General features: G+C 41.6%; 1 protein-coding gene across 1 annotated transcript; it reads right to left on the minus strand.

Moving 5' to 3' along the window:
• Positions 1-12: 12 nt before the first annotated feature.
• Positions 13-5,175, minus strand: SLC10A4 (solute carrier family 10 member 4; the record flags this gene model as incomplete). Its single annotated transcript, XM_082462488.1, has 3 exons — positions 4,451-5,175; positions 3,478-3,688; positions 13-525 (listed from the first exon to the last, which is right to left on the minus strand). The coding sequence occupies exons 1-3, from the start codon at positions 5,044-5,046 to the stop codon at positions 13-15; spliced, it is 1,320 nt and encodes a 439-aa protein (XP_082318614.1). The 5' UTR covers positions 5,047-5,175.
• Positions 5,176-23,881: the final 18,706 nt, after the last annotated feature.

Below are 23,881 nucleotides of genomic sequence, written 5' to 3' on the forward strand. Positions count from 1 at the left end.
GTATCTCCATATTTAGAGTGAAGTCTGAGTGGTTTCCATCATAATTAAATTATCTGCTTTCACTGTGCCATAAGAAGTGTCTGCCATTTCCTCTTCTTTTAGTTTCTTATAAGAAATATCTGTATCTTCATCCTCATCTAGAGGATCTTGCTTGTACAATATTCCACTCCCATACATTTTATATATTAAAACAAAAATCCCTGCTTCTGCAGACTGGAAAAGGGCATAAAGCAAGGGAAACATGTACATACTTCCTATGTTTTGCGGTGGAAAGGCCAGTTTTAGAATGGCGGTACAGAGCTGCACGTTCTGGCTCCCTGTTTCCAGGCACACAGTCCTCTTGCAGTTGGGTGGAAGATGGAAGAGAGTAGCTAAGCCATAGCCTGAGGCGTAGCCTGCCAAAGGCATAAAAATCGCTACCACATAAACAGCTGCAGGAATACTTGCCAGCAGTTTGGGTCCTAACATAGTGCAGGTCATTATGAAAAGGACCACCAGCGTCATTAGCAGAGACCACAGGGAAACCTAGTAAAAGAACATGGATAAACAAGCCATCAAAAATAAGATAGTTGAAGAGGGATTCAGGCAAGGGGATCCTGGGCTCTTGGAAGAGGAGAGTCATCTAGTCTGACCTCCCACACAGAATGGAGATCTTCGCCATTAAAAGTCTTTGACAGAGTATTTCTGAAGATGGGTAGATCACCTCTTCAGGAGGCATCCAGGCCATGTCAGACAGCTCTAATTGTTTGGCAGCCTGTCTTTATGTCTAGTGACAATTTGCCTTCTATAACTGCTAGCCATTGTCTTGGAAAGGCCCTCAGGAGCAGCACAGACCAGACAGACTACTCCTCCTGCAAAACAGCCTCCAAAAGTTTAAAAACCAGTTATGAGGGGAAGGCTACTCTTCTCTGGGGGCAGACTGTCCCAGGCTTTCAGCCTCCATTCCATAACTCTGTTTTGGAGTCCTGACTGTTCTGAGCATTCGTTTAATTTGTGAATGTGCCTCTTAAAAACAGAGCAGTTAGAATTGAGCCCAAGACACCAGGTATGGTCTCATGAATAGAGTGGACAGAAGGACACTGCTTTCCCTGAACAGGACCCAGTGTTTTCCATAAGAAATTAGTTCTGGTTTTACACAGGACATAAAAGGCTATTGATTTATGAAACTGAGTGTCTGATATTTTTAACCTTCAAAACACTTTATAGCTCAGAGAATTGTTAGCAATACCCAAACAATTACCAACTCTTAGATTAGGTAAGAGAAAAGAAAAAAATGTAAACATAAGATGTGAGGAATTCTTTGTAATCCTGCAACTCCCTGCTTTTTCACCTGTTCATGAGAATACTCCCACATGTAAGTCTCTAATGACGCTTAGGAATTATTATATATAATAGAAGGATTTTAGATAAAAACAATTGACTGTATAAAACAGTGTGTCATCTTGATGTCCGACTGGTACATTTCACTCATGCAAATAAGACAGGCTTGTAAATAGTAAGGTGGAAACCTAAAAATTCTTCTCCTAGTTCTCCTTCAGATCGGTAGCTTTTTTTTTAATGGGGGAGGGGGATTGGGTGGGTGTCTGTGAGGGAGACTACAGATCCAGAACAGTTTAAGTGTTGTTTCTGGTTCCCTAGATATCTGGGAGGATACCCCTTTGGAGTCTATGGGATTGGCATATACTTTATATTCTTTAAAAGATTATTCAAAATTTATCTGGGCTGGTCAAAAAGTCTACCCTAAATGGTGCTGAAGTAATTATTATATAAGATACTCATGTTACAAATGTACAATTAGCAGAAACCAAACTTTTATAAATCAAAACTTATATTAAGTTTCAAAGTGTGTCTACATCAATAGCTTTGAGAGGAAATCTGATTCTTCATTGTGAAAATATTGGCTCTTAACATTTCCTTTGAACAATTTAAAATCATTTGGGTGAGCACTGACACTGAATGCTCATTTTAAAGTGTTTGCAAAAGTATAAAAATATTATGAAGTGGATCTTAATGAGTGTGCTGGCAATGGAATAGGTTCAGCTTAAACTCAAAGCTACACTATCTTATTGAATTGTCTGTTATTTAAATATGTTTACCTGTTTTTAGCATGGAAATAGGTTATTTGACTTTCTCTTAGAATTCCCAAGGTTTTATAGTAAATGCCATCACATTAATAGTATTACCTTAATGATCAAGCTTAGTAAGTTCTTAATGATCTCAAGATGATCTATAGATATATTATATATAACATATAACAAATATGTATATTTACATGTACATATATATTTATTACATTCAGAGTATATATATGCTTACAATAGAGCATAATTTTTTTACTCAAGGCTGGATATATGTACTGAAAAGAGCCCTCTATTTTTCATATTAATAAAAGTTAGCCCCTGTGTATAATCAGATTACTTTGGTATAATATAAGTAAAACACAAAAGATTGTCTTCTTAACTCTACATAATTGAAACAGTAGAGTGATCCTTTTTCTCTTCATTGTCTGAAGGAATTTGCATGTACATTTTACACTAATTAGACTAATTCGTTATGTATTTTATTTGATTAACTTCCTAAAATGAGAATCCTGTTCATGATTTACTCTTATTTACTACTAGTTTTGAGTTTTCAAAGAAAGTTTAATTTAGAAATATTTAAATTTTTTCTCCAATCAACTATTACAAAATCTCTACTGCTACCAAAAGCATCAATTTTTTAAAATAAAGCAATTTTGGAAATATTGCACAAAATAGAAATCCCACTCTTCTACTACCTTTAGAAACCATATGAAATATTGCAATGGGGAAGGAAAAAGAAACACAAATTTAGTAATGTGAATATATTCTGCATTATTTACCCGGGACCTGATTTTATTTTGTGCCTTAAAGCCAATGTTTTGTGTATTCTATTATATTCTACGATGTAATTTTTTTACGATGTAATTTTTAAATTACTTTTTGTCTTATTAGTGTAAACTTACTTTTAGAAAATTAATGAAACATTTTAAAGGAAACTTCTACAGAGTTTCTCAGAATTAGAGTTCCACTTTTAAAAAGTAGAGTACTGTAATGCATTTCAAAAGTACTGCACAAATCCTATTAATTTTATTTCACCTGCTTTGATTTTTAGTAATACATGACTTCTTAGTGGAAAACATATTGCCATTTAATTGCACTGTCATCTTTACCCCCCATGATCTGTTTCCTCCTATGAATACTGATAGTTCTCTTATGCTGTTTTAAATTAACCCAGTGTCTTAATTAAAGCTATTATTTTTGAAGTTCCAAAAGATGGAACAGAAGTTATATTTGTGGCATAAACTTTTCTTTTTTTTTTTAAGTTTACCCATGCAAGGGCTACCCAGTCCTTTTCTTCCTTACTTCTCTTTCCCAAACTTCTCACTGTTTCAGCCATGGGTCAGAGACCAAGGACTCTCTCCGTGTGTGAAGTATGCAAAGGGAAGAGTGACCTTACCTTCACAATGTAGTCAGCCACCCGGTTGTATCTGTAGCGAATGAAGACGCCCAAACCAATAGGGATGAGAGTGCTGCAGAGAGTCAGGACCACTGTGCCTATGGGCAGTAACTGCACCAGAGGAGTGTTGATCCAAGGCCGGCTGTAGATCCACAGGCACAGTGGCATCAAGACCAGGGCCAGGAGCGTGGAAGAGATGGTCATGATGATGCTGCAGAAAAGGGAATGGACAGAAGTCGGAATGGGCTTTGAGCCAAAGAGCCTTGCTTGAACATTGGGTAGAAGAAAACGGGGGAGCCTGCAAGTCCCCCAGCTTGAAGTCAGGGAAGAACCTGCTTCATCCCAGGGGAGCACCAGGAGAGCAGCATGGCTAAGCCCAACTGAAACATGAACTCCAGGCAGGAGAAGAAAAATCTCAGGACTGCTGCCCTCTGCTTTATACAGCCTATTGAGCTGGTTACAGTCTGGATGACTGTGAGGGCAAGGAACATTTTTGTTTTCTTTTGAATCCTCCAAAGCACCCTGTAAGGCATGGTAAAGCTACTGAATACTACTTGTTGGATTAACCTCAATTATATTGTCTTATATATGAGATTACTTTCTTTATTGGAGCCAATAGTCCTATTTTGCTTTTACATTTCCCGTGAGTCCTGGCTTCAGACTTCCCAGTTTCCTTTGTCTTCCGGGGCCTGCAAACCTGCACTGACAGCCCAACACTCAGGGAGGGTGGGGAGGGAGCTGTGGATGAGACCCCAAGACCCTCAGAGCACTTCTGTCCCTGTCTAGATCTTCTCCCCTCCAACCCTACCTCTTCATGTTTGCCTGGACTTCCAAAGCCCGGGCGTCCCCATCATCTCCAGTTTCTTCTCCCCTCTTCCGCGCCTCTCCTTCCTCCCTCCTTGGTCTTGAACGCATGGCTGTACACGCGGTTCACTGGGAGAAGAAAGATGCCTACCGGACAGCAGCCCCGTACCTGAGGTTCATGTCGCCGTCAACCAGCAGGGACATAAGGTTGGAGAGATTCCCGCCGGGACAGCAGCCACATAGGAGCACCGCCATGGCGGCCGACCCGTCCAAGGAGAAGGTGAGCGCCAGCAGGAAGGCCAGCAGCGGCAAGAAGCCGAACTGGCAGAGCGCGGCCAGCAGCGCGCCCACCGGCCGACGGACGTGCGCCCCGAAGTGGTTCACGTCCACCGTGCAGCCCAGGCCCAGCATGGTGATGCACAGGGCGGCGCCCACAAGCACGTTCAGCCCGTGGTTCAGCGGCGTGTCCCAGAACGGGGGCTCGTGGGCGGCCTCGGGGTGAGCGAACGAGGTAGGGCTCGGGCCGGCGGCGCCACCCGCGAAGCAGCCGGCCGTCGGCGTCAGGGTCGGAGTGGGGCCGGGGCTGAAACTGACGCCGGGCCCCGGCGCGACACTGAGCCCGGGGCTGGGGCCGGCGCTGGAGGCGGGCGCCAGGGGGGCGTCTGGGCCGGGGCTCAGGCTGCTGGCGTTGGGCGACAAGGTGTAGTTGTCCGGCTGCAGCGAGGACGGGTCGAAGAGCAGGGTGGCGTTGCCGGTGCCGTCCATGGCGCTGTCGGCGGGAGGCTGCGGGTCTGGCTCCTTACCGCCCTGCGGATTTCTCTGCCCTCCCGCCGCGCGCGACTCTGCGCCTTCGGTCGCCACCGCCGTCCGTCTGTCTGTCCGCCCGTCCGCAGCCGCCAAATGGGACTCGGTGGCAAGGCCGGACTGCGCGCGTCTGACGTCCGGGGCAACGGGTCGGTGCTCGGCTGGGGGTCGGCCGAAGGCCGCTGGCTGGCACTTAAGAAAGCGCAGCCCCCGAGGGTGAACCCAATCGCTGGGCCCCCGCGCCCGCAGGCGCCGCCCCCGCCGCTGAGTCCCCTCCTTTTAATCACCAGTAAGTGGTTCTGTTAGAGTGTAGCCGGGGGCGGAACAAAGACCTGACAAAGGACAAGAAGAAGAAAAAACCGTGCCTGGCTGCTGACCAAGTTCTCTGATGGGCTGTGCCTCTTTGATAATGAAATCTGGAGAGCCAGACATACAGAGAGAGAGAGAGAGAGGAGTTTGTCTAGGGACGCACATACATCATACACACTGTTCAAAGAGCCTGCAACCGCTAGCATCCCGAGGGGTGCCTGACTTAATAGGAGCTGCTCTCTCGTAGCAAGACACAATATCTGGTTTTAACTTACAAACAATTTTTAAATAAGATTTTTGTGTTCCAACTTAAAGTAGAAAGTAATAAAAATATTGGTGGGGTTTGAGCCAGGTCTTGTGCATGTGTGTGTGCATTATTTCATTTGATTTTCTCACAGCAGAGCCGTGGGAGAGATACTGTTAGCTCGATTTTTCCACACCAGGAATCCGAGGCACAGGGAAATCTCAGCCTCATCAGCCAAACCCAGAAGCAGCTGGCTCAGTGTGCGCCACGATATGGTATTAAAGCGTGCACTGAAGAGCTCTGCTAAGTACAGTCTCCGTGAAAAATGTGTATTTGGGAAGTTATTGGCAGATGGGGAGAGGCTACTTCAGTGGCCACAGATTTATGAAGTGTTTTGAGTATAGCCCTGGCCTTAGGATTAAAGGACTGAAGAGAAATAAAGTTGTGAGATTCCCTGCTTCAGACAGCTTTATCCCCAAACAAATCAAATGCAGAGTTCTTGGAAATGTTGACTCAACAACTTTATGGGAGTCTCTAGATGCATCTACAAAGGAAAGGGACTTCTCTTCATACCAAGGAGGCAGAGCCATTGGAGAAGGCTGTGACCATAAAGTGATAGCCAGTTGATCTGTGAAAGCCAACAGTGGGAATTTCTAGGGTGAAGTCTTAGCCCATGGTTAGTCTGTGTGGAGCCAAGATCCTAGAGTGAATTCTTCCTCGTGGAAACTTGTCCCTACCCCGTTTTCTGACACCAGAGAAGACTGGGTGACTTCCATTTCCCAATGGTGGACTGAGCTCGTGTGTTTATATTTTCTCCTCCCCAAATCTCAGGAAAATGACAGAGAATATGAAAAATATGATTAAATTCACAGAATACTGCACTCAATCACAAATGAATAATTTCTTTCTTCTCCATCAGACCATACATTCCATGAGGGCAGTGCTTCTGCAAGCATTAAAGAAAATAATATACCCTCATACTTCCCCAAAACAATAAACCCAAGAAAACAATGCAGTAATATCTGTAGAGCTTTGAAGGAAGTGGGATGTGACCAAAAATATTCCAAGATTTCATTTAGGCTTATGTGCAGATAAACAAAGAAACATGCTACCCAAATACTTTGGTTAAGTGACTATATCCAGGGGAGACATGTGGACAGACAGACAAGATAAGGAGGAGGACTGCGGAACCTTTACATTCTTTGAACCACAGGATGAGATAAGCCAAGAACACAAATGGCAGAGCATGAGCTGAAGCCCAACTCTGCAGACACCACTCCAATTTGCCCCCTCCTTGTGTTAATGATATTAAAATCCACAATCAAATTAAGTAAGCCATAGTTAGAGGGAGGCAAACTCATCCAACTAGCTCCTCTTGGGGTTTGGGGAGGGATATGGGAGGTGATTTGTGCAGTGGGTGAAGAGCAAAAATCAGAAAGTGTTGGGCTTGGGTTGTAAATCAGCAGGATCATGCTCAACCTGCAGCCTTGAGGACTTCTTGGGGCCTGCACACCTGGTGTGATTGTTGTAAATAAAGCAGATGTTCTTGCCTCCCCTCTTCCTTCTGATCTCCTTCACTGTTCAGGAGAAAAGCCCAGGATTAGAAAACAGAGCTAGTTCTCCAGATGAGGTGATTTTGGCAAGCTGGCATGGGTCACTTTGCTTTCTCAATTGCCTTACCTTTACTCTTGCTGCCACCAAGGAGAGTCTGGCCCACCCAGAAGGGAGAAAATACACAGAAGGGAGAGATGACAACATAGATGGAAAATATGCCATTTGGGGGAAAATAAACTTAGAGCCTTCTTGCACAGCATACACCAAAATTAATTCCAGATGGATTAAAGAAATGATAATAATAATAATAATAATGGAACAAAATGTTGGAGAAAAATATTAGCTAGTATTTATCTCATCTTTGGATAGGGAAAATCTTCCCAAGCAAAAAAAGTAACAGAAGAAATCATAATGAGAAGCTCAGTAGATATGGCTATATAAGAATTTTTACCTTTGGTGTAGTCAGAAGAGCATTTAAAAAACTAAAAGCAAATTATAAAATGAGAAAAATATTTGCAACATATGTAAAACCAAGAGCTAATATCATTAATTTATAAAACAGTTCTACAAATTAACAAGAACAAGCAATACAATAGGGAAAAAGGCAAATGATATGAATAGACACACAAGATCACAAAAAGGAAAGACCAAAGAAATTAAACTGAAGCAACTATTGGATTGGCCAAAAAGTTTGTTCGGGTTTTCCATGTTATGGAAAACCCCGAACGAACTTTTTGGCCAACCCTATAGATGCCATTTTTCCACTGTCGGAAAAAACTGACATAAATTATATTATGTTATGGTGGCAAGGATACTATCAACTGCATATCCTCTCATCCTGCTAGTGGTGTATACTTTCTAGAAGAAAACTTGATGTAGATGACAGTAGTCCTAAAAATGTGCATCTCCTTTGATCCAGCAATTCTATTTCTAGGTGTTTATCCAAGAAAACAATCAGGGAATTTAAAAAAAAAATGAGAGCTACATTGAATGCTTACATACAGACAATCTACTAAGCTTTTAATCATGGATCATCTCACTCAATCTTCATAACAGGCTTAATGAGGTTAGAAATTTGCCAAGTCAAAAAAAAAAAAAAAAAAGGAGAGAGAAAAGGAAATTTACCAAGTCACCCCCTAGTAGGGATAGAGCTAGGCTTTGAACCCAAGTTTTTGGATCCCAAAGTCTGTCCTCCTAAACCGAATACGATGTAGTTAAATAGGAATAACCTTAAATAAAGTTACCATATGATCCAGCAATCCCATTCCTGGGCATATATCTGGAAAAGATGAAAACTCTAATTCAAAAAGATACATGTACTCCAGTGTTCTCTGCAGCACTATTTACAATAGCCAAGACATGGAAGCAACCTAAATGTCCATCAACAGATGAATGAATAAAGAAGATGTGGTACATATATACAATGGAATATTACTCTGCGATTAAAAAGAATGAAATAATGTCATTTGCAGCAACATGGATAGGCCTAGAAGTTATCATACTAAGTGAAGTAAGTCAGACGGAAAAAGACAAATATTATATGATATCACTTATATGTGGAATCTTAAAAAATGATACAAATGAATTTATTTACAAAACAGAAATAGTCACAGACATAGAAAACAAACTTATGGTTGCCAAAGGGGGAAATGGGTGGAGGAGGAGGGATAAATTAGGAATTTGGGATTAACAGGTATACACTAATATATATAAAATAGATAAACAACAAGGACCTATTGTATATCACAGGGAACTGTATTCAATATCTTGAAATAACCTATAATGGAAAAGAATGTGAAAAAGAAGATATATGGATATATAGATATAGATATAACTGAATCACTTTGCTGTACACCTGAAACATTGTAAATCAACTATACGTCAATAAAAATAAATAAATAAATACAAATGTACTAATACAAAAGACTGCTATGCAGATGCTAAGAATCGTGTTTACAACCAGAGTTCCTAATCTGGTCCAGGGTGAATATGTGACCCTCCTGAAATAATGTATCAACTTCTCTGTATATGTACATTTTTTTCCTGAAATGTGAGTTCATGACTTTTCTCAGAGGGTCCAAGACCCATTTTGAGGAATATATAATGACAAGGGAGGAATTCCCTGTTGACATAATCTTAAGTGATAAAGCAATTTAAAACGCTATAAACACATATTAACATACACTTATATTCTAGTAAGTATATTAAATATATGTAAACTTAGAGGGAATTTCTCCAGTGTATATTATATCTGAGTGGTAGTATTAAAAGTGATTTTTATTTTCTTCTTTGTGTTTTACTGTGTTTTCCAAATTCCTCTGTAAATATATTTTATAATCAGAAAAATGTAAATGTTATTTTTTAAAGCTTAAAATCGAGAGGAAAAATACATTCCACAAGTATCAAAGGGCAAATCATGTAATCAATCCATAGGCCATAGGTTGATAGAGAAAAATAGGCAAAAGATACAATTTACAATAGACAAATTACATTCTATTTATTAAATAGGAAAAATTTTACCTCACTAGTATTTAAGTAAACATAAAATATGAAACTTCAAAAAAAATCAAATAGCGTCTCAAAGTAACAACATTTAATGGTGGAAATGCAATAGAAGCACAGCTTTGATGGTAGGGGTTATTCGATACAACTTCTGGGGAAAGCAATTTGATAATACAGTTCTGATGGACATTTTTTTTTTAAATTAGGATTATTTCAAGTGAGGTGCCAGAAACACTGACTCCAATTGATTTAAGCCAAAAAGGGAATTTAGTGACTCATGAGAATGAAAAATCTCCTGGTGTGGCTGGCTCCCAGGTTATAGTGAGGACTGGGTCTCTGTCCATTTCTTAGCTCTGCTTTCTACTATGTCATCTTCACTTTTACGTTCACTTTCTCCCTAGGGGGCTGGACAAATCCAGAAATATCCACCAGCTCAGAACCACCCATGGAATGAGAATGATTACTTCCCAATACTTTTCATAAAAGTCCTGGGATAAATTTGACCCAGGCAGAGGAACTGTGCCTATCCTTGAAAAAGTTGTTATAGCCACAAGATGGAATGCTCTCCCTTGAACTTGGGGGTAGTCTCATCCCCACTCAAGACACATGAACTCAGATTTGGGCCAGGGATTCCCCAAAAGAATATTGGGTGCTGTTAACAGACAGAGGAAAAATGGATTTTGGGCTGGCAGAAACATTAGATGCTCACTCTGCTGACTTAGAGAAATCATCTGAATTGCAGACAATTTATGCAGGAAGCTAAAATAAGACTGTGGCAACAGAAAAAAAAAATTAGAAAAACCTAAATATTCAGCAATATGCAATTGGTTGAGTATATTATGCTTTATTCATATAATAGAACAGTATACACTATTAAAAAGCTTAAAAATCTGATAGGAAGAAAGTAAATTATATAACAGAATGTATGTACAGTTTGGCCCCAATTTCTTTAAAAATATTTATATATTTGCATTCAAAAAGATTGGGCCAATGTATTCAAAATATATTGGATGATGGATGATTTTTGCATTCTTATACTTGCTTTATCTCTACTCTCAGCACCACCCTCTCAAAGAAACTGAAATTGTCAAACAAGTAGATTGAGTATATAGTAATTTATTGTGTTTAAGTAATAAAACACGTAGGTTTTCTAAATTCCTTGAAGCAACTTGAATTGCAATAACATGTGGCCACTTTCGTTGAAAGGAAGCGGGAAGATTTTCTTTTAATAGAAGCTGTCAAATGGAAGAGTTGATAGGAATATTCCTCTCAGCTGGTTTGTACCTAAAAGCAACATGGCCTGGTGATTACGCCTGATTTACATAATTAAGCCTATTTTACAGATAAATGTCAGTTTCTCACAGTGTTAATCATACTTCATAACTAGCTAATGACAGATATAACCAGGGACTATCTTCTGTATCCAAAACGCATTCCACACTTAAAATGCTGGTCTGCAATAAAGGTTTCCCCACTCTCCCAAAGCAGAGCTTCCTACGAAACCTTTGATAAACCAAAATGGCATAAAGCAAAGAAGCACTTACCTTAGGATACATCTTGCTAACGGTTGTACGAAGTCAATGGAGAAAAAGCACAGACGCTGACACAGTTCACAGCTCTGGCGGCCTGATGCTGAGCGCCGTTCCCGGGAAGGAGCTTGGCGGGGCCGCTCTCGCTGCTTGGGGCACGCACTGCCTCTGTAATGGCTGCTGCAAAACCCACGCTATTTTCGCTTTTCTCTTCTCCTGAGAGTGAAAATCCTCTTTGGATTTCTTTTGGTTAGCGAAAACAAGTACTACTAATAGGTAGGGCTTTCATAAAAGTGAAGTGGTGTAAAGTGAACTTTGGAAAAGTGGGGGACACCCGTATTACATTTATGTAACCGGCATGAAAATCTGAATATTTTAAGCCTGGATTGTCGCTCCTGGTGCGTGCAGGCACGTTGAAACCTGCTGAGGAATGTCTGGGTGGCCTGGTGCACCAAGCAGGCGGAGGTCATATTTATGGAAGCCTTACTGATAGAGTTGCCAGATGTAGCAAATAAAAATATAGGCTGCCCAGTGAAATTTGAATATCAGATAAACAATAAAGTTTTTGGTATAAAGATGTCCCAAATATTTCATCAGGCAACCTTACCTGGAGAAAGAGGATGATTAGAAAACGGAAACGGAGCAGTGGCCTCTGGGGGCTAAGAGCTCCACGTGGTTAGGAAGCAACCCCCAAATCACAGGGAACAAAGGGGAGGTGCTAGACTCGGGCTAGGGGTGCTGCCTGGGGATTGATGAAGAGGAGACAGCGAGGCCCCTCCTCCTCCGCTGAGGAACTTGGCCTGGTTCCAGGTGGAGAGGAGCACTGCAGTTTCCAATTAAACATGTTCTGTAGCTGAACTCCAGCCTCATAGAGCGGCAGGAAGCCACTGACATACACAAACACTATAGCAGGCAGTAGTCTGGGAATGAAGTGCACGTTAATTAGACACTAACAGAGTGGCTCTAAAGAGGGCCAGGAAGCCATGAAGGAGGCCCCCGTGAGGACCAGAGGAGAGAGGCGGACTCCAAGATGTCAAAGTGGAGGAAGGTGTTTGTAGACACTCGACCCTTATGCCACATGGTCACTCCAGTGTAGCGGATCCCAACTGTTTTGCTCCCCAGTGCTCCTCCCCTCTTCTCCTGGAAGATAGACCCTCCTTTTCGGGGGGAATTGCATGTCCAACAGCTCTTGTCATAAAGTCCAAATGGCAGCCACTGCCTTCCTAAAGGACCCCCACCTCTGAGCTGTCAGGGGCTGGTTGAGGAATGGGCCCCCAGACGCATCTTAACAGAGTTTGGAGCAATCCTAGGCAGGGGGTAGGTTTTAATGTCAGCTTCTAAGGAGAAATTCACTACAGGTAAAACTGTCCTTGAAAATCCTTTAAACACCCATAACAGTACACGTTTTTTTCATGAAGGCTGCAGTGACATGTCCCCCCAGTTTTGGAACAGATGGCTGTTTCTTCAGCTGACTACCAGATGAAGTAGCCGGCTTGCATTTCAGGGTCAGGTTATATGAAATGACTCTCTGGGCCTTTGCACCAGGTTCTCGGGCCATGACAAGCACTGGGGCCTCGGGCACAGCAGATGCTCTTCTCCAGGCTCACATCCACTGTACTCAGTGGCCGGCAGTGTCACCCACACACAACCACCCTCTCTCTCTTATTTTCCCCCCATTTAACTCTCAGACTTGAATTTGTAAATGTTGAAGTGCGTATATGATGTGACTCCAGGAACCAACCTCTTAACTTTAGTGACTGGTCCAGAAGGTGGAAATTGATCCAACCCAGGTCAATTAGGGTTCTTCCCTATGATTCTTTTTTTTTTTTTTTTAATGAGAGTCACAGGGAAAAGCCCTTTCTTCACATGTTAAGAAGTTGGGAAGTTGTGAACCCAGAAACTGATACTAACCATGGCTCCATTTTGTAAAACCACCCAGCTTGGGAGAATAAAGCCAAAAATAAAAGCCTAAATAAAGCAGATGAGAGGTGAAGAGAGAAAACGCAGGCAGTACCGGGTCCCTGTTCTGGTCCTTCCCAACAACACTCCTCACCTTCCTGGTTATGTGAGCTGATCCGTCTTCCTTCTGCTACATTGTTTGAGGCTTTGATTCCTTGTGTCCTCCCATGACTTTTTCCAGCCCATCCTACTGGCTCTGATAACACGTCAGATCTCATCCAATAGTCATCTTTGTAAAAATACTATCTCATCTGCTCTCCAATCACATGATTCAATGCACACTTCCTAGTCCCTACAGAAGGCATCAATTGAGATTTGATTTAATCCAGGTCCTCCTTTGCATGTTATCTCAAAGTCTGTACCAGAGGGGCCCTCAGTATTCTACTCACCTCCTCAGTGATTTAATAATAGGGGTTTGCTTTACAGGAGAAGATTGTTTAGACTGTTTTCTTTTTCTTTTCTCTGCTAATCTTCCATTCTTTAACCAGTCCATTCCTTGTTTTCACCTATGCTTTAACTTTCCTATCACTGTCAACTAACCTGTAAGGTGAGAAGTCTGTTGCTTTCTTGAAGTTCTAATATTTCAACGTGCTTTTGATACATAGAAGACTTTCCTGGGGACTTCACATAGCAGTCTTTGTATGGCATAAAGGCTTGTATCAGGAGGCATTTGTCATCTGATAAACTGAAAAGAAATAAACAGTATCTTACAGAGCTCTAGCAGGATATTAAACTGAGAATTTATTTGATCTAAACATGAAAAACTCCAGTGATATTTTTAAAAGCTCCCAATGGAAAAATTACCTCTTGTTAACCAGACAACACGATAAATAGCAAAAGTGAAATTTAAGTTTTATTAAAATTAGACACCACTAATTAGTTTGAATTTGGTTTAAAAAATTTTTTCCAGCACTCTATACAAAGTTGAAGAAAACATTAACATTTTTGAATTTAGAAAGTGTTATTTTGAAACATTCTTTAAAGCTGGATTTCTCTTGGAATAATTTAAAGTATCTTGCCCCTTACGCAAGAAGCAAATCATGAAAACAACCTCTTACTCACTCATTTAACCTTGGTAAGTAGTGATATGTGTTGGTGGAATGACAGTGAATGCTGGTTTCTCTTTCCTAAGAAAAGACTGAGGTCTGTTAATAATTTTATACTCCATACATTCTTTTCTTACTCTCAATATTGCATTAGTCTTGCCATCCAAGAGATCTGAGAATTATTACCCCTGGATGCTGCTTTCCAGTATGCCATTACTATCCATTGCCCTACTTTGTCTAGAATATTGACTGGGGGAGAGTAGATAAGGTCACTGCTTCCCCCACACTGCTTCTGCAAACTCATGCTTACAGGACGTATGGGGCTGGAGGTGGGGGGATTAAAAATTGGTACTAGTATTTTTATTGTACTTGTTTTGACTCTCTCCTAACTGATCAAATATAAATGACTTTTCAAAAAATCTGATATTTTGGAATATATATGACACATATGTATATATGTGTGTGTGTGTGTGTGTATATATATATATATATATACATATGCTTTCTTCTATTACTCTAGACCCTTTAGAATTGTCTATAATTAGTAGACATAGATTCTGAAAATTGCAGAGTTCTTTTTGTAATATTGTATTTTAAAATTTTATTTATTTATTTTTGGCTGCATTGGGTCTTGGTTGCTGCACGCGGGCTTTCTCTAGTTGCGGCAAGCGGGGGCTACTCTTCGTTGCGGTGCACGGGCTTCTCATTGCGGTGGCTTCTCTTGTTGCAGGGCAGGGCTCTAGGTGTGCAGGCTTCAGTAGTTGTGGCACGTGGGCTTAGTAGTTGTGGCTCACGGGCTCAGTAGTTGTGGCTCACGGGCTCTAGAGCGCAGGCTCAGTAGTTGTGGCGTATGGGCTTAGTTGTTCTGCGGCATGTGGGATCTTCCCAGACCAGGGATCGAACCCGTGTCCCCTGCACTGGCAGGTGGATTCTTAACCATTGCGCCACCAGGGAAGCCCCTGTAATACTGTATTATAATAACTCAATTCAACAACTGTGTATTAATCTCCCAACAATTTTTGAGACAGTAGGATGATAGAGGTGGAAATATGATCTGTTTCATATTCTCAAGGACCTTGCCGCTCCATCTAAGTATACAGCTAACTGTACTGCAAGGCATACTGTGATGAACTGTATATATTCAAGTTCAAATAGAGATGGTGGTGATAAACTGTGGCTGTGGAGTCTAAGCCTCATTAACCAACGAGTGCTTAGACTTTCAATCTGTGAAGGAAGGGAAGGACATTCCAGAGAAGAAGAGCTTGAACAAAGTCATGGGTACATTACTTCCTCAGAGGAACAGAGACTGTATACAAAGTGGCAAGGACAGGAAACAAGATGTGGAAAGGTGGGTAGTAGAGGTAAAGTATCTAAGACCTTTATTGCCATGTAAAGATCTTGAACTTTATTCTGTGGACAGCAGAAAGTCAGCTAAGTTTTCTATGCAGGGAAATGACATATCCAGATTCAAGACTCAGAAACACAATTCCAGAAGCTTAGGGTAAATGAACAGGAACAGGCATAAAGAACAGTGAGAGAGTCAAGCTAGGAGGCTATTATGATAATGCCAATGGAAAATAATGGCAGCTTATCCTGGAAAATAAGCATGGAAATTGAGAAAAGATATAATTGTAGTGAAGGAGAGAGATGACTTAAAGCAAAATTAGGTTTTAATTTGGAAGACTGGGTGCATGGTAATAACATTAACTGAGCTACAGAACATAGGCAAAGTATTCAATAGCAAGTTTGAGACTCGGGTTTTAAATACATTGGGTATAGGATGCTTGGATCATCCAGTTGGAGTCTAATACGCAAATGGACTTTGGTTCTGAAGCCTAAGACAGAGAACTGGGAACAGATGTAAATTAGCAGTCAGACTTATAGCAATTGTCGCACCTACCTCCACTTTCTGATAATATGATTGATTCGGCTAGCTGAAAATCTTTCTTTTACAAAAAACACCCAGATACGCTGCATAAAAGATAACAAACATCCTTTTAAAGGCACAGATAAGTCCACAACAGAGTAATGGAAAACCTCCATGTACATCTAACGGGCATTCCAGAAGGACTTATGGAAGCTGGAGATGGGGGCAGAAGAAGTAATATTTCAAAATGTAATGGTTAAAGATTTTCTAGACTTGAAAAAAGACATGATTCCAGACTCAAGAAGCATAATGAGTCCTGAAAAGGGTAAATAGAAATAAATCCATACCTAGACACAGCATAGCAAAAATGAAAAAAAGAGAGAGAATATCTTAATTACATAACTTTTGGCTTTACTTTTCTCATTTTTAGATAAGATTAAGCTGGATAATATGTAAAATCATTCATTTAGCGGATATCTGGGTGAATATCAGGTACTAGGGATGTAAAAGTGAGGGAGACAGCTTCTGTAAAAACAGTGCCTTCTCTCCACCACACACTTCTATTTTTGTACTCCATCTATATTCTTCTTCAGCCTCTCTTGTGTGTCCCTTGTCACCTCCTTAAATGTTGCTGTTCCTAGGATTCAGTCAGGGGCTCTTTTTTCCTCTCACTCCTCACATTCTTAGATGACTTCATTCATTCACCTGCCTTTAGCCCTGAACTGTAGAGACTGACTCTCAAATCTCTACTTCTAGCCCCAACTCTCCTCTAAGCCCCAAACCCATCGCAGATACTGCAAACATGGCATAAAGCAGAATTCATTCTCTCCAGCCCAGTCCTCTCTTCTTGACCTCAGTTAACGGCACTGCCGTCATCAGTTTCTCACCTTTATGGATGCGTTTCCGTAGACGGAAATACATCTACTCCTTTTCTTCATCTGGTAATAGCCAGTTCATCCCTCAAAATTCACTTCAAACCTCACTTCCTCTGTGAGGCCCTGTAACGTGACTTTGGTCTGCCTGTGAGTAGGGTGCCGTCTTCTCTGGTTCCCCAGGTTACCATCATGGCCGCCCCCACCCGTAATGTTTTTTTGAAGTCTACCTTCTCCAGCAGACACAGGTCTGTAGCAGCGGGAGCTAAGCTAGTGCTGTTCTGTGTCCTGAGCAATGCCTTTGTGTGGTTCCCATCTCGAAAGAGGCCCACTTTGAATTCAGCTGAATGAATGGGCTGTGGGTTAATGAATGGATGTGTCTTATCCAACCAACACAGAGGGAATCAAGAGTGTGGCTTTACTGTAATACCGTCATCTTGTGACCACACTCACTTTGGTTAAATTGGCTGTTATTTGCAGTCTGGTGTGAAAATGGAAATACGCGCAGAGCACACTAGTGGGTTTCCAGGCTGTCTGATTTCCGCAGCAGGGTGTTGCCAATCATTGTCATAAAGCCGTCGCAACAGCTCTGCTCCAGATGACCTGATGTGAAACTGTCTGGGCTGTGGGCTGGAATATTAAATGACGTTGTGTTTCTGCAGCTAGCTGAGCGCTTGAGTCACAGCCGCAGTAAAAATGTTTTAACAAAATTAAAATCTCTGTGGGGGAGGGGAAAACAGAGAATAAACAAGGTTGGGCAGAATGCTGAGATGCAGCCAGGCAGGGGAGGGAGACATTGGTATTGCCTAATTTCTATATTTAGTTATAGTAGGAAAGTAGAGGTTGAGACTGAGAGGTCTACATTTGTGATTTGAAACAGTCTAAAATTTGCTCCCCATTGAATTGAAAAAAAAAAAAGACAAGAATTTTCTAGAAAATACATATACTAAATCAAAAGGGGCCACGGGGCAAAGCAATAAAAGCTCTCCCCTGCCAGAACAAATTGAAACAGATCAATTACCTCTTGTCACTTCCTATTTCCAAACTAATGAATTACTGTTTAAAAAGCCTGGCTCTGTGCACTGCTAGGTTTAGCACAAAGACGGAAATTTCTGACGTGCATCTCACGCAAATGGAAAATGCCTGGGGTGATAAATTGGTGCTGCTTCTTTAGGGAATCAACATAAATAATTCTTGTTCATAAAGAAAAACTACAACTTGAAAAATCTTTATGGTAAGTTAGAGCCCTGAGGAGCATGTGCTATTTTATTTTTACTCAAAGGAGTATGTCTAAGTGTCACCTCGAACAATGGAAAGAAAATGGGATCTAAAATACAAGGTAGCTTTCTTTGCTTTGCTCCATTTAAAAAGGAAGAAATATGTTCATAGCAGCACTATTTACAATAGCCAAGACATGCAAGCAACCTAAGTGTCCATCGACAGATGAATGGATAAAGAAGATGTGACATATATATTAATACAATGGAATATTACTCAGCCATAAAAAATGAAATAATGCCATTTGCAGCAACATGAATGGACCTAGAGATTATCATACTAAGTGAAGCAAGTCAGACAGAGAAAGACAAATGTCATATGATATCACTTATATGTGGAATCTAAAAAAAATGATACAAGTGAACTTATTTACAAAATGGAAATAGACTCACAGACATAGAAAACAAATTATGGTTACCAAAGGGGAAAGGGGGGGAGGGAGGGCTATATTAGGAGTTTGGGATTAAAATATACACACTACTATATATAAAATAGACATCCAACAAGGACCTACTGTATAGCACAGGGAACTATATTCAATATCCTGTAATAAACCATAATGGAAAACAATATGAAAAAGAATATATATCCGAATCACTTTGCTGTGCACCTGAAACAAACACAACATTGTAAATCAACTATACTTCAATTAAAAAAAAAAAAAGAAAGGAAGAAATACGTGACTTGTTGTCCCACTGCTTTCCAGGCCCTGAGAGTATGAAGGTGAGTTAGCTGAGATCTCTGCAACTCACAGACAAATGTAAAAGGATGAGATAGGGCCCAACGGAGGGTATCAAAGACCAGCAAAGAGCGCAAAGGTAGGAAGAACCGCTGGACCCAGGAGGGACTAGAGGCAGGCACTGAAGGTCAGGAATCCACTTTTCGCAAGGTTTTAAGTCTGAAGGCTGTGGAGGGCTGAGTTTCTAAGCAAAGAGGGCTGTATTTTTAAGGAAACTCTGGCAGCAATGTGAAGGCCAGTCCGAATCGATGACTCTTGACCCTCTTCCACCATGACATCCATGATGACACTGTCCCACTTCCCCATGTGTAACTAACATGGGGGCTTTCATCTTCAGGAAAGCATACTGAAATGCAGATGATTTTAATCTAAATTTATCACAAGGACTTCCCTGGTGGAGCAGTGGTTAAGAATCTGCCTGCCATTGCAGGGGACAGGGGTTCGAGCCCTGGTCCAGGAAGATCCCACATGCCGTGGAGGAACTAAGCCTGTGCGCCACAACTACTGAGCCTGCACTCTAGAGCCCGTGAGCCACAACTACTGAGCCCGTGTGCCTAGAGCCCATGCTCCGCAACAAGAGAAGCCACCATAATGAGAAGCCCGCGCACCACAACGAAGAGTAGCGCCCACTCGCCACAACTAGATAAAGCCCTCGTGCAGCAACAAAGACCCAACACAGCCAAAAATTTTAAAAAAATTAAAAAAAAAAAATTAAATTTATCACAAACTTTGGCACTTTATTACTAAATTATTTACAATGTACCTCATAACTGATCATGACAGAGTTACGATACCACAGCTCAGAACTGCTAGAGCAAGGAAGGTCATCTGTGTTCACGGACACCTGGGGGTTCAGGGAAGGCATCTAGGGAACTGGGGGTGGGGGCGGCAGGTTAGAAGACAGAGCCCGGACCCCCCTCCCCCCTCCCCACCCCACAACACACACACACAAAACACATTTCAACTAAAGCAGCTGCACCTTTATCTTATTATTGTAGGTCTTTCAGCAACATTTTGTTTCAATAAGATATTCCACTGCTATGAAAAAAACTTGTTTGCAAAAATGGATAGAATATGGGAGAGACTGGAGGCAGATAAATCAAATAGGAGATAATTGTAATAGTCTGGGTGAGAATAATAAAACTGGTTCAGCTAAATCTAGTTGAATGGATGAATTAAACCTCATAAACCAATATGAATCATATTGCCTAGATATAAGGTATTTCCATGATATATGTAATAGGAAACCATGCCTCTAATTTATTTTGGCATGAGATGGGGTATAAATGAATAAATAAAATAAATGAGAATAGCACTTCTCAAACTTTTGTGTATAGACATCACCTGGAGATCTCGTTAAAGTACAGATTCTGATTCCCAGGGTCTGGGGCGGGACCTGAGATCCTCCATTTCCAACAAGTTCCTAGGAGATATGTCCTCCAAGGACCACACTTTGAGTAGCAAGGTATCAGGGAATCTACAGAGAATTCCCAGCCCGATGAAACAGCAGGGGCTTTGAAATCAGAGATGTTGGATTTAAGTCCAGGATTCACCACTTACAAATTACAGCTGACCTCTGAGTCTAAGTCCTCATCTAATGACAGTACCGGACTAGCTGGTGAGCGGTTGCGAGGGTTAAGAAAGACAATACACATAAGCTATTAGCACAATGCCTAGCTCATAGCGAACATTTAGTAACCGGTAACTATTATTATTATTTTCTACAAACCAATTTTATAAAAGAGTGATCCACGAATCCCCTTTACCAGAATCACTGGTGGTGCTGGGTTAAGACGTGGACACCTGGACCCCACATCCAATCTAATGAATCGGAACCTCTGAGGGAGGACTGGCCGGCATTTTTAACAAATCCCTTTGCACACCAAAGCTGAAGGATCACTGCTGGAAGCTACGTGCATGTGTGGCTAGACTTGATCAGACCACTTCCAAATAACATTGATTTAGCACACAGGGTAGAGCTTGGCTTATACCATGACCTGGCTTCCTGGAGTAGGTGAAAGGTGAAAGGCAGTGTGGTCACTGGGCCACAGAGATTATAACGTTCTTAGAATTGAAGGAGAAATCTATGCTCTGCTTCCCTGTGTTCCTTGTCTGGTAAGCAGCTCATGTTCCAGGACAAAAAGTGTCATCTCCAGCCTCCTTCCCCCACTTCCCCACTTTCACACAAGATTTCTCACGAAGATAAGTTAGGAACTGCATCTTTTCAGACCAATTCTGGGCAAAGCTGACCCTGGACTGAATATCAAAGTTGGTCCAAGTTATTTCTGAGGCCTTTCCACTTTGCCTTTTTTCCCCTTTATCCCACTTCTCAGGCCTACCCTCTCTTCTCACCCCCTGGTGCCATGTGCTACCTTGTTTTTCTAGACCCCACTGCAAGGTGTTCTCCCTCATCTACAGTCTCATCCTCCTTCCTACCTAGCACACACGCTACTTCGGTAGAGGTGTAGGGATAAGCAGGTGGGGAGGTGTGCATCCTTTAGAAGAAGTGGGTAGGCTGAACCAAAGTCCCACCTCGAAGGATCCGACCTAACTCCATGACTAGAGGGACCAAAGCTGGTACAAGCTACAGACAAAGCCAGGACTGTACTTAGGAAACAAGGTTAAATCTGCTCTAACACATGATTAAATGACCAGTGAGGTCCCCAGAATTACAGAGTATAACTTAGATGACTTTAGCCGAGAAAGATATTACTAGTTGTCCACCATAGCCATAGAAAAATCTCAAAAGTGGTCCAAAAGAAGATTTTTTCCCCCTTTGCTAAATTCATTTTACTTTTTCATTTAAAAATTGTTTGGAGGGGCTTCCCTGGTGGCGCAGTGGTTAGGAATCCGCCTGCCAATGCAGGGGACACGGGTTCGTGCCCCGGTCCGGGAAGATTCCACATGCCGCGGAGCAACTGGGCCCGTGAGCCACAACTACTGAGCCTGCGCGTCTGGAACCTGTGCTCCGCAACAGGAGAGGCCGCGACACTGAGAGGCCTGCGCACCGCGATGAAGAGTGGCCCCCGCTCGCCGCAACTGGAGAAAGCCCTCGCACAGAAACGAAGACCCAACACAGCCATAAATAAATAAATAAATAAAAATTAAAAAAAAAAATTGTTTGGAAAAATTTCAAAATTACTTAAAAGTAGAGAGCCTAGCCCAGTGCACCTTCATGTCCCCAGGAGCAATTATCAGGACTTTTGTCAATCCTTTTTTTCCCTGGAATAATTTGAAGCAAATATAAAAAAGACCACATCATTTTGTCCACAAGTATTTCTTAGGTCAATACACTGTAAAAGATGCCTCTATTTGACATTTCTGTCCTCAAGAAGATCCATTTTTGATCAAATAAACTTTTCAATGAACCTGTTAGGGCCAGTTATTCATTTTCTAAAATCTCTTGCACCCATACATATTAGGCTAGGTAGTCAACAAGTTATTTGCGGCATTGTTCTAGGCTCTGGGGATGCTACTGCAGAGACTGCACTTATGTGTTTATTTTTTAAACATAAATAAGTTGATTTTAGTTGATCATAGAATCATACACTAGTAGATACTATTAGGAAGAGAAAACAGGATACGATGACTGGGCATGTGGGTGGGGTGGTTAGGAAAGCTTTCTCTCTGGAGGTAGCATTCAACTTGAGATCTCTATAAGGGGAAGGTGGTAGCCATGTAAACATCCAGGGGAAGAGCATTCTCAGCAGAAGGACAGTAACGCAAAGACCTTGAGATGAGAACAAGCTTGGCATGTTTCAGGGACAGAATGAAGGCACCCGATACGTGTTTGCATTAAATATGTGGATGTCTAATATCTCCTGAAAAATGTGATTAGAGCCTCATGAGAATTTGAACTGTGGCATTAACACATTATTAATTGCTTTTCTTTTAATTCAATGAGTATTAATTACCCCTCAGGTGGCAGGCTCTATGCTAGACGCAGATGATAAGAGGTGCGTTTGGAAGTGTTTTCCCTGAGTAGCTCATAACTGGTGGTGAAGACAGATATATCAGCACACAGATAAAGCAACCTTCCCAGTGAGTTACAGCCCTGGAGTGGGAGTGTCACAAGGGTCCATGGAAGCTCAGAGGAAGGTCTACTCCTCCAGGAGAATGCAGGAAGCTTTTACATAAGAAGTGACCTTTGCATTGAACATGTAAAGATGAATAGGATTTAAAAAGATGAATTGCTCCCAGCAATACTGTGGAATAAATATCCTAAAAAATCCTCTAGTTACAAAATACCAGAACTGTTGAATTAAATACAATAACTATCCTTTGAAAATCAGGAACATAGAATGGTGAACCAGTGCTGAAATCCTTGCTTTATTGAAGGCATTTGCTGAAACTAGGAACCCAGAGCCCTTGGGTAAGGCTGGGTGGGGGCTTCTGGGGGACAGAACACAGGAGACAGGAATTGGAAGTGAGACACCCACATAAAGTTAGGAACCTGAAGAGTCACACCCTCCTCACAAAGGTAGGAGAGAAAACTCTCTGCCCCTTAACAAAGGCAAAGCATGAAAAAATGTAACTTGTTTGTCTCAGTCCTGGTGCTGGGAAAGGAAAAAAAAGGAAAAGATAGGTCTCCTGAGAGAAGTAGTAACCAGAATCAGTCCCCTCACTCAGACTGGGGTTTGATTACATTACTAACTCAATATACACCCCAGAATCCCCAAAGGCTCAAGAATGGGCAGTACCACATACTTCATGAAGATGGCATGAAGGATGGGCTAAAATTAGGATTGTTTGAGAAGCAGTTAGTTAGGCCCACCCTGAAAATCTGTGCATTTCTCTGTATGTACATTATATCTCAATAAAGTTTTTTTCAGAGAAGAAGGAAAGGAGGAAGAGTAGGATGAGGAGAAAGAGGAGAAGGAGGAAGAGGAGGAGTTAA

This window comes from Balaenoptera physalus (genome assembly GCF_965194825.1).
Source record: "Balaenoptera physalus genome assembly, chromosome: 5".
In the NCBI taxonomy this organism is placed as follows: domain Eukaryota; kingdom Metazoa; phylum Chordata; class Mammalia; order Artiodactyla; family Balaenopteridae; genus Balaenoptera; species Balaenoptera physalus.